Source organism: Oncorhynchus keta, chromosome 20 (assembly GCF_023373465.1).
Source record: "Oncorhynchus keta strain PuntledgeMale-10-30-2019 chromosome 20, Oket_V2, whole genome shotgun sequence".
Classification (NCBI taxonomy): Eukaryota; Metazoa; Chordata; class Actinopteri; order Salmoniformes; family Salmonidae; genus Oncorhynchus; species Oncorhynchus keta.
In genome coordinates this window covers 85,928-101,659 of record NC_068440.1, presented here as the reverse complement: position 1 = coordinate 101,659, position 15,732 = coordinate 85,928, and the positions used below count along the sequence as shown (strand labels likewise).

At 43.2% G+C, this 15,732-nt stretch overlaps 1 protein-coding gene across 2 annotated transcripts; it reads left to right on the top strand.

Moving 5' to 3' along the window:
• The first annotated feature begins 169 nt into the window (after positions 1-169).
• On the top strand, positions 170-15,023 carry LOC118399092 (HCLS1-associated protein X-1-like). Of its 2 annotated transcripts, none has more exons than XM_035794869.2 (7): positions 170-829; positions 1,281-1,537; positions 1,906-2,138; positions 2,298-2,361; positions 12,918-13,048; positions 13,322-13,436; positions 13,741-15,023. In XM_035794869.2, the coding sequence occupies exons 1-7, from the start codon at positions 756-758 to the stop codon at positions 13,812-13,814; spliced, it is 948 nt and encodes a 315-aa protein (XP_035650762.1). In that variant the 5' UTR covers positions 170-755; the 3' UTR covers positions 13,815-15,023. The 2 variants fall into 2 exon arrangements, with proteins under 2 accessions (XP_035650762.1, XP_035650763.1); XM_035794870.2 differs by having other exon boundaries at positions 298-829; positions 1,281-1,513.
• The last annotated feature ends 709 nt before the right edge of the window (positions 15,024-15,732 follow it).

Sequence of the window (15,732 nt, the reverse complement as noted above, 5' to 3'; positions counted from 1 at the left end):
TTTGATGAGCTAGAAGGTAACATTTCAAGTAATTTAATTGAGTCAAATTTGTGTATCGATATTTCCTTCGCAGACTAACCTGTTGCACTTCAAATTCAAAGCACATCTAATTTGTTAAATAAATCCATTGTATTGACCTGAAAGAAATTAACTTGCTACACAATTATTTTGAGGGGACTACTTATCACTCACTCACTCAGTGCTGCCGCTGGTCCTCTTGAAGTGGAGATCTAGGTACAACAAAAGATGTCTCCAGATTGTAGTCCTTAAAACCCGGAAATTGGTTACCTTTTGGTTCGTTCAGCATCCCCTATGCGAAAAGAATATTAATGGGGAACGAATATGGTTTTGGAATAAACGCCGAAAATAAGGTTTGAGATAATAGAAGTCGGTTAACATGACCATTATGAAGCCTTTGTGCTTTTTTTTTATTGCATAGCTAAATTACGTTTGCAAATTGAGATTATCGCAGAACAAAACATAAAAAATATCCTAAACCTGTGTTTGCCACATTATTTTCGTCCTTTATTCCAAAACGCCCTTAATTTTCCCAATAGGCTTTGTCCAAGCGAACCATGGAGTTAGTGCCTACAAAAATACGCCATTACTATTGCCCTACGGTAAACTGTTCGGTGTGTTCCAAAACCGTCGATTGCTTTATTCTTCAGGGAAGTCTGGCTTTACGGCAGTCTTGAAGTCGTCCTTCGACTAGTTCAGCATGAAGTAGCTACATTTACATCAAACGTTTGATTCAAATGAGTTTATTTGATCTATTTCGTGGATTTTTTTGGGTACCTGGAGGAGGCCATGATCGTGGTGAGGGCCGAAGGTGAGATATCTAAAGCCTAATTAATTTATTTCAATTGACTGATTTCCTTATATGAACTGTAACTCTGTAAAATCGTAGAAATTGTTGCATGTTGCGTTTCTATTTTTGTTCAGCCATTTGACTAGCTTAACAAGATAGCATAAATGGCGTTGCATAACCAGCTTCATAATTCGTGTCTTTGAAGCCAATTAAACCACCTCTGTAACTAGTATAGCTGACTAGCTATATGTTTGGCTAGGTATTTAGTGTTACGTATTTTATTTGCTTGTCTTCTACCGCGAAAGAAGTATTGGATTTGACATAACTTGTAACGTGTCATTTGCGCCAGAGACCAGCAGGTGGGGCTAAAGTGTAGGTTAAATGGTACTTTCTTGTACAAGCACTGCTGCTAAGATGCACAGTGACATGTCTTTAAAGTTTATCCTGGCTCACTTTTCCTAATCTTGCTCAGGGACCCCTTCTTCGATGGCATGACCCACGACGACAATGATGATGATGATGAAGAGGAGGATGGAATCTACTTTGATGGTTCACAGGGTGGTGGTGGCCAGCAGGACCTGTTTGATAATCAGTGGAGGTTTGGGTTCAGCATGGGCCCAAACGGAGTGAGGATCCAGGAGCCTGAGATGTTTGGCCAGTTCTTCAGAGAGATGGAGATCTTCTCACAGCTAGGGCGATACGATGGTCAGTTTGGAGTAGGACAGTTTGGTAGGAGCAGTCAGTCATCATTGGCCTGGTATCAATATTTTTTTTGTCATGACAAGGAGAGTTTGTATGACACAAAACCAAGACAACCTTCAGACATGCCTATCAAATTAATATTGACAGGGGGATGCTGATTCTGTATAGTGTGAAGGAAATTCCCTGGTTAAAAAATATATGGTTATAGATGAGCCATGTCGTTACTACTGGTTTAGTTATTTAACTAAGAAATATGTGTTCACTAATGTTTGCCGATTGCCATAACCATAACTGAGCATCATCTCTGTAATAGACTGGTCTAATAAAACTATTACGCTAATTACTTTTTAATATTCTAAACACTATCCATCTCTGTGACCTCTCCCTCATTCCAGGTGTTACCAGTATTGAGGCGCCCCTTTCCCAGGACAGGTCAGAGAAAGGTGGGGGAGGATCCAGTGGAAACTGCTTGAGGGACTTCATGTTGAAAGGCCCCAATGACTGCCCGTGTGGGTCGGCTGGGCTACCCTCAGGACCATCAGAAGGCCCCAGAGTCGATAAGAACCCTCCATCTGGTGGCCCATGCTTCCCCAACACACCCTTTGATTACTGGACACCCTTTTCTAAGGTATAGGAGAGATCTATCCCAATCATCATTCTCAAATTACAATATAGTACATTCTGAATAATAATTTTATGAGCTACACATCCTACGGGTGGTACCTTTTTGTGTACAGTTTATTCTCTTCATTAATCATGTCCTTTGATTATCTTTTATTTTCTCCAGTTCAATGATAGTTGGAGAGGAAGGCTACAAAGGGGTCAAAAGCAGGAGCCGAAAGCAGACAGAGGTATGGGCATGTTATTGTCAAACAGCCAAGTTATTTGGATTTAGGCGCAAGGTCCTGTAAAATCAAATTTTATTTGTCAAGTGTGGCGAATACAACAGGTTGACCTTACCGTGAAATGCTTACTTACAAGCCCTTAATTAACCTACAATGCAGTTTTAAGAAAATAAATAAATCAACTAAAGTTTTTAAAAAATGCAAATAAAAGTAACACAGTAAAATAACAATAATGAGGCTATATACAGGGGGTACCAATACCGAGTCAATGTGCGAGGCTACAGGTTAGTCGATGTAATTTGTACATGTAGGTAGAGGTAAAGTGACTATGCATAGATAATGAACTGTGAGTAGCAGCAGTGTAAAAACAAAAGCGGTGGGTGTCAATGCAAATAGTCCGGGTGGCCATTTGATTAATTGTTCAGCAGTCTTACGGCTTGGGGGTAGAAGCTGTTAAGGAGCCTTTTGGACCTAGACTTGGCGCTCTGGTACCGTTTTCTGTGCGGTAGCAGAGAGAATAGTCTATGACTTGGTCTTTGACAATTTTTGGGACCTTCCTCTGACACTACCTAGTATATACAGTTGAAGTCGGAAGTTTACATAAACTTTGGTTGGAGTCATTAAAACTCATTTTTCAACCACTGCACAAATTTCTTGTTAAACAATAGTTTTGGCAAGTCGGTTAGGACATCTACTTTCTGCATGACACAAGCCATTTTTCCAACAATTGTTGACAGACAGATTATTTAGTTTACATACACAGATTAGAAGTTTACATACACTAAATTGACTGTGCCTTTAAACAGCTTAGAAAATTCTAGAAAATTGTCATGGCTTTAGAAGCTTCTGATAGGCTAATTGACATAATTTGAGTCAATTGGAGGTGTACCTGTGGATGTATTTCAAGGCCTACCTTCAAACTCAGGGCCTCTTTTCTTGACATCATGGGAAAATCAAAAGAAATCTGCCAAGATCTCAGCCGTCATACTGCTCAGGAAGGAGACACGTTCTGTCTCCTAGAGATAAACGTACTTTGGTGCGAAAAGTGCAAATCAATCCCAGAACAACAGCAAAGGACCCTGTGAAGATGCTGTAGGAAACAGGTACAAAAATATCTATATCCACTGTAAAACTAGTCCTATATCGACATAACCTGAAAGGCCGCTCAGCAAGGAAGAAGCCACTGATCCAAAACCGCCATAAAAAAAGCCAGACTACGGTTTGCAACTGCACATGTTGACAAAGATTGTACTTTTTGGAGAAATGCCCTCTGGTCTGATGAAACAAAAATATAACTGTTTGGCCAGAATGACCATCGTTTTGTTTGGAGGAAGAAGGGGAATGCTTGCAAGCCGAAGAACACCATCCCAACCATGAAGCATGGGGGTGGTAGCATCATGTTGTGGGGATGCTTTGCTGCAGGAGGGACTGGTGCACTTCACAAAATAGATGGCATCATGAGGCAGGAAAATTATGTGGATATATTGAAGCAACATCTCAAGACATCAGTCAGGAGTTAAAGCTTGGTTTCAAATGGACAATGACCCCAAGCATACTTCCAAAGTTGTGGCAAAATAGCTTAAGGACAACAAAGTCAAGGTATTGGAGTGGCCATCACAAGCCCTGATCTCAATCCCATAGAAAATGCGTGGGCAGAACTGAAAAGGCGTGTGCGGGTTATTAGGCCTACATTCTGACTCAGTTACACCAGCTCTGTCGGGTGAATTTTGGCCTATTCCTCCTAACTTATTGTGGGAATCTTGTGGAAGGCTACCCAAACTGTTTGACCCAAGTTAAACAATTTATAGGCAATGCTACCAAATACTAATTGCGTATGTAAACTTCTGACCCAATGGGAATGTGATGAAAGAAATAATAGCTGAAATAAATAATTCTCTCTATTTTTCTGACATTTCACATTTTTAAAATAAAGTGGTGATCCTAAATGACCTAAGACAAGGAATTTTTACTAGGATTAAATGTCAGGAATTGTGAAAAACGGAGTTTAAATGTACTTGGCTAAGGTGTATGTAGACTTCCGACTTCAACTGTAGGTCCTAGATGGCATGAAGCTTGACCCCAGCGATGTACTGGGCCGTATGCACTACCCTCTATAGAGCCTTACGGTTGGGTGCCGAGCAGTTGCCATACCAGGCAGTGATGCAACCGGTCAGGTAGCTCTCTGGTGCAGCTGTAGAGCTTTTTGAGGATCTGGGGACCCATGCCAAATCTGTTCAGTCTCCTGGGGGGGAAAAGGCGTTGTCGTGCCCTCTTCACGACTTGGTTAGTTTGGACCATGATAGTTCGTTGGTGATGTGGACACCAAGGAACTTGAAACTCTCAACCCGCTCCACGACAGCCCCGTCGATGTGGATGGGGGCGTGTTCAGCCCTTATTTTCCTGTGGTCCATGATCATCTCCTTTGTCTTGCTCACACGTTGAGGGAGAGGTAGTTGCCCTGGCACCAGATTGCCAGGTCTCTGACCTCCTCCCTAAAGGCTGTCTCATTGTTGTCAGTGATCAGGCCTTAACACCGTTGTTTTCAGCAAATTTAATGATGGTGTTGGAGTCACGCTTGATCACGCAGACGTTGGTGAACAGGGATTACAGGAGGGAACTAAGCACGCACCCCTGAGGGGCCCCCGTGTTGAGGATCAGCATGGCAGATGTGTTGTTGCCTATCCTTACGCGTGGCGGCCTGTCGGGAAGTCCAGGATCCAGTTGCAGAGGGAGGTGTTTAGTCCCAGGGTCCTTAGCTAAGTAATGGGCTTTGTGGGCACTATGGTGTTGGAACACTGTTCTGTCGTCCAATTAACATCATTCTCACATACAGTGGGGAGAACAAGTATTTGATACACTGCCGATTTTGCAAGTTTTCCTACTTACAAATCATGTAGAGGTCTGTCATTTTTATCATAGGTACATTCAATCTTAGTCCTGTATTGACGCTTTGCCTGTTTGATGGTTCGTCTGAGGGCATAGTGGGATTTGTTATTCGTGTCCTGCTCCTTGAAAGTGCTTTAGGTTTGGGTTCTGGTATAACACTCATCATATTAGCAAATATCAAACTTTTTAACACTGTAGTTTGATAAAGTAGATCCAAGATGGCGTAGCAGTCAGATGTCTTGTCGTGTCCCTTGTATATATCGTTTTTTAACGTTTTTTTACATATTTTTCTTCGCATATCTTTTAAAACATTTTGCTAAACCTCAACTTCTAAATACTCTCCTGCAACCCGCCTCACCCAATGTAGCTATTTTTTGTAAAGTATTTATATTTACTTCAGATCCGGAACCCCTCAACTGAAGCTAGCCAGCTAACTACCAGCTATCAGTCAGCAAACCATTGCTAGCGGTCTTCAGCTAACCGGTCATCAGCTAACCTTTAGCTCGGAAAGCTCTCGCCAGTTCGAACAACGCGACTCTAACCAGACCATAACGGACCTATTATTTTTTTCTATCCCCGAATTCCCACCGCAAACGGAACATTTTCAGCTGGATCTTCACAACTAGCTAACTAGCTAACCGCAACCCCGGATGATTACTCCTGGCTAGCGTTTCCACCCACTTAGCTTGAAGCTAGCCCGGCCAGAGCTCCTGTGCTACCACCGAAGCATACTCCTGGGCTACAATATCCGGACCCACGACCGGTCTATCGATGTCACCGCATGAAGAGGCATAAACAGACTCACCCCATCGCGACGCCCCCCAAAGGCTAACTTTCTAGCCCTTGCTATCTCCTTGCTTGCTAATTCGGCCTGCTAACTGCTAGCTTGTTTAGCCCCGGTCTGCTAACTGCTACCTTGTTTAGCCCCGGTCCGCTAACTTCTACCTAGTTTAGCCCCGGCCTACTAACTGTTAGCTTGTTAGCACAGGCCTGCTAACCGTCTGAAACGCCGCGTCCCAAACACTCACTGGACCCATATTTACTTTCAATCTCTTTTCGCTTTTTAATCTGTTTATACCTTCCGGTAACCTGCCTCACCCAACGTGATACGGAATCGCTATTATTTTTTATTTTTAGAACACACTCAAGAACCTCCAGAAGCTAACTAGCTACAAGCTATTTAGTCATTGTTAGCCACTGCTAGCGCCTTTTTTTTTTGGCACAGCCAGACAGTTTTTTTTAACCTGGATAATACTCGCCAGTCCAGCTTCCCTGCCCCATCCACCGCTGCCCCCTGGACACTGATCACTTGGCTACATAGCTGATGCATGCTGGACTGTCCATTAATCACGGTACTCCATTCTGCTTGTTTATGTTTTATCTGTCGGCCCCAGCCGCACTCAGGCTCTGTGTGTAGTTAATCCGACCCTCCCTGCCTAGTCAATGTCATTTTACCTGCTGTTGTTGTGCTATCTGATTAGCTGTTGTTGTCTCTCCTACTGTTTTAGCTACTGTTTTAGCTAGCTCTCCCAATTCAACACCTGTGATTACTGTATTCCTCGCTGCATGTCTCTCTCAAATGTCAATATGCCTTGTATACTGTTGTTCAGGTTAGTTATCATTGTTTTAGTTTACAATGGAGGCCCTAGTTCCACTCTTCATACCCCTGATACCTCCTTTGTCCCACCTCCCACACATGTGGTGACCTCACCCATTACAACCAGCATGTCCAGTGATACAACCTCTCTCATCATCACCCAGTGCCTGGGCTTACCTCCGCTGTACCCGCACCCCACCATACCCCTGTCTGCGCATTATGCCCTGAATATATTCTACCATGCCCAGATATCTGCTCCTTTTACTCTCTGTCCCCAACGCTCTAGGCGACCAGTTTTGATAGCCTTTAGCCGCACCCTCATTTTACTCCTCCTCTGTTCCGCGGGTGATGTGGAGGTAAACCCAGGCCCTGCATGTCCCCAGGAACCCTCATTTGTTGACTTCTGTGATCGAAAAAGCCTTGGTTTCATGCATGTCAACATCAGAAGCCTCCTCCCTAAAGTTTGTTTTACTCACTGCTTTAGCACACTCTGCTAACCCTGATGTCCTTGCCGTGTCTGAATCCTGGCTCAGGAAGGCCACCAAAAATTCTGAGATTTCAATACCCAACTATAACATTTTACGTCAAGATAGAACTGCCAAAGGGGGAGGAGTTGCAGTCTACTGCAGAGATAGCCTGCAAAGTAATGTCATACTTTCCAGGTCCATACCCAAACAGTTCGAACTACTAATTTAGAAAATTACTCTCTCCAGAAATAAGTCTCTCACTGTTGCCGCCTGCTACCGACCCCCCTCAGCTCCCAGCTGTGGCCTGGACACCATTTGTGAATTGATCGCCCCCCCATCTAGCTTCAGAGTTTGTTCTGTTAGGTGACCTAAACTGGGATATGCTTAACACCCCGGCAGTCCAACAATCTAAGCTAGATGCCCTCAAACTTACACAAATCATCAAGGAACCCACCAGGTACAACCCTAAATCTGTAAACAAGGGCACCCTCATAGACGTCATCCTGACCAACTGGCCCTCCAAATACATCTCCGCTGTCTTCAACCAGGATCTCAGCGATCACTGCCTCATTGCCTGTATCCGCTACGGAGCCGCAGTCAAATGACCACCCCTCATCACTGTCAAACGCTCCCTAAAACACTTCTGTGAGCAGGCCTTTCTAATCGACCTGGCCCGGGTATCCTGGAAGGACATTGACCTCTTCCGTCAGTTGACGATGCCTGGTCATTCTTTAAAAGTAACTTCCTCACCATTTTAGATAAGCATGCTCCGTTCAAAAAATGCAGAACTAAGAACAGATATAGCCCTTGGTTCACTCCAGACCTGACTGCCCTCGACCAGCACAAAAACATCCTGTGGCGGACTGCAATAACATTGAATAGTCCCCGCGATATGCAACTGTTCAGGGAAGTCAGGAACCAATATACGCAGTCAGTCAGGAAAGCTAAGGCCAGCTTCTTCAGGCAGAAGTTTGCATCCTGTAGCTCCAACTCCAAAAAGTTCTGGGACACTGTAAAGTCCATGGAGAACAAGAGCACCTCCTCCCAGCTGCCCACTGCACTGAGGCTAGGTAACACGGTCACCACCGATAAACCCATGGTTATCGAAAACTTCAACAAGCGTTTCTCAATGGCTGGCCATGCCTTCTGCCTGGCTACTCCAACCTCGGCCAACAGCTCCGCCACCCCCCCCCCGCAGCTACTCGCCCAAGCCTCTACAGGTTCTCCTTTACCCAAATCCAGATAGCAAATGTTCTGAAAGAGCTGCAAAACCTGGACCCGTACAAATCAGCTGGGCTTGACAATCTGGACCCTCTATTTCTGAAACTATCCGCCGCCATTGTCGCAACCCCTATTACCAGCCTGTTCAACCTCTCTTTCATATCGTCTGAGATCCCCAAGGATTGGAAATCTGACTTAGTAGCCTCGGTTTTTTGGATGACTGCCTTGCCTGGTTCACCAATTACTTTGCAGACAAGGTTGTGTGTCAAATCGGAGGGTATGCTGTCCGGTCCTCTGGCAGTCTCTATGGGGGTGCCACAGGGTTCAATTCTCAGGCCGACTCTTTTCTCTGTATATATCAATGTTGCTCTTGCTGCGGGCGATTCCCTGATCCACCTCTACGCAGACGACACCATTCTATATACTTCCGGCCCGTCCTTGGACACTGTGCTATCTAACCTCCAAACGAGCTTCAATGCCATACAACACTCCCTCCGTGGCCTCCAACTGCTCTTAAACGCTAGTAAAACCAAATGCATGCTTTTCAACCGTTCGCTGCCTGCACCCGCACGCCTGACCAGCATCACCACCCTGGATGGTTCCGACCTTGAATAAATGGACATCTACAGTGCCTTGCGAAAGTATTCGGCCCCCTTGAACTTTGCAACCTTTTGCCACCATTTCAGGCTTCAAACATTAAGATATAAAACTGTATTTTTTTTGTGAAGAATCAACATCAAGTGGGACACAATCATGAAGTGGAACGACATTTATTGGATATTTCAAACTTTTTTAACAAATCAAAAACTGAAAAATTGGGCGTGCAAAATTATTCAGCCCCTTTACTTTCAGTGCAGCAAACTCTCTCCAGAAGTTCAGTGAGGATCTCTGAATGATCCAATGTTGACCTAAATGACTAATGATGATAAATACAATCCACCTGTGTGTAATCAAGTCTCCGTATAAATGCACCTGCACTGTGATAGTCTCAGAGGTCCGTTAAAAGAGCAGAGAGCATCATGAAGAACAAGGAACACACCAGGCAGGTCCGAGATACTGTTGTGAAGAAGTTTAAAGCCGGATTTGGATACAAAAAGATTTACCAAGCTTTAAACATCCCAAGGAGCACTGTGCAAGCGATAATATTGAAATGGATGGAGTATCAGACCACTGCAAATCTACCAAGACCTGGCCGTCCCTCTAAACTTTCAGCTCATACAAGGAGAAGACTGATCAGAGATGCAGCCAAGAGGCCCATGATCACTCTGGATGAACTGCAGAGATCTACAGCTGAGGTGGGAGACTGTCCATAGTACAACAATCAGTCGTATATTGCACAAATCTGGCCTTTATGGAAGAGTGGCAAGAAGAAAGACATTTCTTAAAGATATCCATAAAAGTGTTGTTTAAAGTTTGCCACAAGCCACCTGGGAGACACACCAAACATGTGGAAGAAGGTGCTCTGGTCAGATGAAACCAAAATTGAACTTTTTGGCAACAATGCAAAACGTTATGTTTGGCGTAAAAGAAACACAGCTCATCACCCTGAACACACCATCCTCACTGTCAAACATGGTGGTGGCAGCATCATGGTTTGGGCCTGCTTTTCTTCAGCAGGGACAGGGAAGATGGTTAAAATTGATGGGAAGATGGATGGAGCCAAATACAGGACCATTCTGGAAGAGAACCTGATGGAGTCTGCAAAAGACCTGAGACTGGGACGGAGATTTGTCTTCCAACAAGATAATGATCCAAAACATAAAGCAAAATCTACAATGGAATGGTTCAAAAATAAACATATCCAGGTGTTAGAATGGCCAAGTCAAAGTCCAGACCTGAATCCAATCGAGAATCTGTGGAAAGAACTGAAAACTGCTGTTCACAAATGCTCTCCATCCAACCTCACTGAGCTCGAGCTGTTTTGCAAGGAGGAATGGGAAAGAATTTGAGTCTCTCGATGTGCAAAACTGATAGACATACTCCAAGCGACTTACAGCTGTAATCGCAGCAAAAGGTGGCGCTACAAAGTATTAACTTAAGGGGGCTGAATTTTTGATTTGTTAACCTGTTAAGTCGACCCTCTACTTTTTCGAAGTAGTACTGTTAAAAATCGCGCAACATTTCAGCGCCCTGCTACTCAGGCCAGGAATATAGTATATGCATATGATTAGTATGTGTGGATAGAAAACACTCAGACGTTTATAAAACTGGTTAAATCACGGCTGTGACTATAACAGAACGTGCGTTTCATCGAAAAGTGCAGGAAAATCTGATCACTGAAAATGGAAATAAATATCCATACGCGACTTCAAGGAATTGTTCAAAGTGAACCGAATTAAATGAGTCCGAGGTTGCAGTGCCTACAGCTTCCACACGTTGTCTAGAGTCTTGTCATTTGATTCAGCTTTGATTCTTGGTCTAACCGAATCAAGGGAATTGATTCCCTCCGGTCTCCGACCGGATGTTTTGGTCGAGCTCTCTCCAGACATTTTTTCGAGACGGACACCTATAGAATTGACATCGCCTCCTGATGAATTTTATCGCTTATTAACGTGTACTAATACCTAAAGTTGCATTACAAAACTATTTCGAAGTGTTTTGTGAAAGTTTATCGTCGACTTTTTGAATTTTAAAAAATGACGTTACGTTATGAAACGCTATTTTTTTCCGTTTATCACACAGTCTTCATAGATCGATATCTAGGCTATATATGGACCGATTTAATCGAAAAAAAGACCCAATAGTGATTGGGACATCTAGGAGTGCCAACAAAGAAGATGGTCAAAGGTAATGAATGTTTTATATTTTATTTGTGCGGTTTGTGTAGCGACGACTATGCTAATTATTTTGTTTACGTCCCCTGCGGGTCTTTTGGGGTGTTACATGCTATCAGATAATAGCTTCTCATGCTTTCGCCGAAAAGCATTTTAAAAATCTGACTTGTTGCCTGGATTCACAACGAGTGTAGCTTTAATTCAATACCCTGCATGTGTATTTTAATGAACGTTTGAGTTTGAACTAATACTATTAGCATTTAGCATAGCGCATTTGCATTTCCAGAGCTCTAGATGGGACGCCTGCGTGCCAGGTAGGAAGGAGCAAGAGGTTAAAAAAGTTTGAAATATCCAATAAATGTCGTTCCACTTCATGATTGTGTCCCACTTGTTGTTGATTCTTCACAAAAAAATACAGTTTTATATCTTAATGTTTGAAGCCTGAAATGTGGCAAAAGGTCGCAAAGTTCAAGGGGGCCGAATACTTTCGCAAGGCGCTGTATAAGTACCTAGGTGTCTGGCTAGACTGCAAACTCTCCTTCCAGACTCATATCAAACATCTCCAATCGAAAATCAAATCAAGAGTCAGCTTTCTATTCCGCAACAAAGCCTCCTTCACTCACGCCGCCAAACTTACCCTAGTAAAACTGACTATCCTACCGATCCTCGACTTCGGCGATGTCATCTACAAAATTGCTTCCAACACTCTACTCAGCAAACTGGATGCAGTTTATCACAGTGCCATCCGTTTTGTCACTAAAGCACCTTATACCACCCACCGCTGCGACTTGTATGCTCTAGTCGGCTGGCCCTCGCTACATATTCGTCGCCAGACCCACTGGCTCCAGGTCATCTACAAGTCCATGCTAGGTAAAGCTCCGCCTTATCTCAGTTCCCTGGTCACGATGGCAACACCCATCCGTAGCACGCGCTCCAGCAGGTGTATCTCACTGATCATCCCTAAAGCCAACACCTCATTTGGCCGCCTTTCGTTCCAGTTCTCTGCTGCCTGTGACTGGAACGAATTGCAAAAATCGCTGAAGTTGGAGACTTATCTCCCTCACCAACTTCAAACATCTGCTATCTGAACAGCTAACCGATCGCTGCAGCTTGTACATAGTCTATCGGTAAATAGCCCACCCATTTTTACCTACCTCATCCCCATACTGTTTTTATTTATTTACTTTTCTGCTCTTTTGCACACCAATATCTCTACCTGTACATGACCATCTGATCATTTATCACTCGTGTTAATCTGCAAAATTGTAATTATTTGCCTACCTCCTCATGCCTTTTGCACACAATGTATATAGACTCTCTTTTTTTTCTACTGTGTTATTGACTTGTTAATTGTTTACTCCATGTGTAACTCTGTTGTCTGTTCACACTGCTATGCTTTATCTTGGCCAGGTCGCAGTTGCAAATGAGAACTTGTTCTCAACTAGCCTACCTGGTTAAATAAAGGTGAAATTAAAAAAGAAAAGAAAAGAAAAAAAAAAAAAGCTGTAACAAAGGTAGATGATGAAAATATCTGACTTCTGCAGCCTTCTCTACAGTTACCTGTCTTGTTTTTTTTGTTGGATTTCCATTTCAATTTCCGAAACATCATCTCCTCAGATCTGGACTCGCAAGTCTCCTTTGGAGGGCTCGATCAGATTCTAGCGCCACCTGCTTGGTCTTCCACTCAGCCAAAGATGCGCTCTTACTTCCAGTCGGTCACTGTCACCAAAGTGGTGAAGCCTGATGGGGTAAGAGATACAGTTCACCTTGCAATGGTAAACAATAGAAATATGCATACTTATTTTTGAATGTTGTATCTTGGTCTACAGTAAAGTGCTCCCTGTTTTTTCCAAGATGGTCAATATGGAGGCACTCTATTTCTGCGCCCCTATAGGCCCTGGTCAAAAGTAATGCACTACATAGGGGATAGGATGCCATTTGGGATGCACACCATGTTCAAGCCACTGTTTAGAACCCGTATAGAGTTTCTATGACAGTCTGTTTGAATGTGTTTTGTTTAGAGTGTTGAGGAGAGGCGCACAGTCCAAGATGGCCAGGGGAACGAGGAAACCACAGTGACTTATATAGGGGGGCGCGAGGGGGTACAGGATCAAGCCGGACCGCTCTTACCACCAGGTCAGTGTCCTCCAGTAGGGTTTATGTTTCTAGTCACCAAACTGATGCCCTGTTTACTGTATCATATCATAATGTCATTTAGCAGATGCAGAAATATGCAGATCATATTAAATTCCGTAGACATGTGATTTGACACAATTGTATGTGAAAATACCTTGACACTGAGAACCTTACATGGTTATGGTTGGCAGCCATGTATTTATGGGGGAAACTGTATCTTGTGATGATACGTAAAATGCCTTTTCAACCTCCAACAGAACGTTGTACAACAGACTTAACAGTATATTAAAACACATCCCCCCAGGTGGCACACACCCCTTTTCGGAAATGCACGATGATCTTTCCTTGTTTTCAAAATTCTTTGGAGGCAGGAGGTGAACCTATCGATTGGGAGCTCGGAAGAAGAATAAATGTCAAATAATTTCTAGACATTATTTCACTGTATTAAATTGTGGTAAAGTAATGTTTAGGGTTGGTTATATTTTCAGTGAGGATGTAATGTTGTTTATTGCCTCTCTCTTAACTATGGGCAGGCTGGATAAACTAAGCTTGGTCCCAGATCTGTTTGTGCTCTTGCCAACTCCATTGCTCATTGTCAAGCCAAAAATGACTTGGCATGACAAATGAGTGACAAGGAGTTGGCATGATGGTACAACAGAATGGCACTCACGCTAGAATCAACTATGATTGCCAAAATAACTGAGTATTTCTGTTCAGTAAAAAAAAGCATTGCAGTGTGATTCTTAATTGACCAATACCCACTGAATGAGCTAGGCAGAAAATATTATGGACAAAATTGAAGAGTGAAATAACCCTTTTGTGAATAGTTTGCAGAAACAGCTCAACCTAAATCGAGCATAAGAAAATTCTGACTTGTCAATATGCATATTTTATTTTTGTAAAGTCCTTTTCAAATTCTGCAATGTGAATTTATGACTGAACAATAGAAGCGTAATATATTTACACTGAGTGTTTTTTATAAAATTGCAATGCTTCAATTGCCTCAATTTGCGTCCCACTACTCAGAAGCATTTGCATTTTTTGTAGATCACACCCAATTTTTTTTTGCCATTTCAATGAGGTAAGATTAAAATGAAGTAGGCTCTTGCAACAATGAAATGGTATTTCCAGAAAACAAGCGTAATGTTTACCTTTTTGTTGTTGCCTAATTTTTAAGGTTGTTGACCTGCCTTCAACAAAAGCATTGCTACATGTACTCTGTAATATGGGTTAACTTTAATGTGATCTTCATGATGACACCTGCTACCACATTTTTGCTTTGCAAAAGACACACAATCTGATGTATGGCTGGTGTATGTTTTTGCCAGATACTTCTGTAGGTGTGGTGTTAACTGTTGCCTGTTAAACAACAGTCCAAGGCTTCTGAATTTAAAATGTACTTGATGTCATACACTTATTTCTTGAGAAGCAAGAGAGCTAGTAAAGTCTGTTAGAAAAGATAGGATGGTCATCTTATTGATGATGGATGATTATCATAATTTAGCTAAATGCTCACCTCTGACCTAATCTGTTCCATTATATGGTCAGAGACTCAACTGGTTTAAGAAATAAAAAATGTAATCTGCAGTTTGTTTTTGACCTCGTGCTTGGCTACAGTAGTGTCAATTGTCTTACTGCAAATAACTTATCTAGCATAGTTGCAGACTTTATTTGCTAGATTCTCCTACTCCCAGTAACCTGCTTATTGTGTTCATAGAGGGGACATATTGAATGGACAAGTAGAGATATCTGTCTATCTGATATTTGTCATTCCAATCTCCTTGCATTAGCGTAGCCTCTTCTGTAGCCTGTCAACTATGTGTCTGTCTATCCCTGTTATCTCCTCTCTGCACAGACCATACAAACGCTCCACACCGCGTGGCCGCGGCCACCCTAATCTGGTGGTCCCAGCGCGCACGACCCACGTGGAGTTCCAGGTCTCCGGTAGCCTCTGGAACTGCCGATCTGCGGCCAACAAGGCAGAGTTCATCTCAGCCTATGCCTCCCTCCAGTCCCTCGACTTCTTGGCACTGACGGAAACATGGATCACCACAGATAACACTGCTACTCCTACTGCTCTCTCTTCGTCCGCCCACGTGTTCTCGCACACCCCGAGAGCTTCTGGTCAGCGGGGTGGTGGCACCGGGATCCTCATCTCTCCCAAGTGGTCATTCTCTCTTTCTCCCCTTACCCATCTGTCTATCGCCTCCTTTGAATTTCATGCTGTCACAGTTACCAGCCCTTTCAAGCTTAACATCCTTATCATTTATCGCCCTCCAGGTCCCCTCGGAGAGTT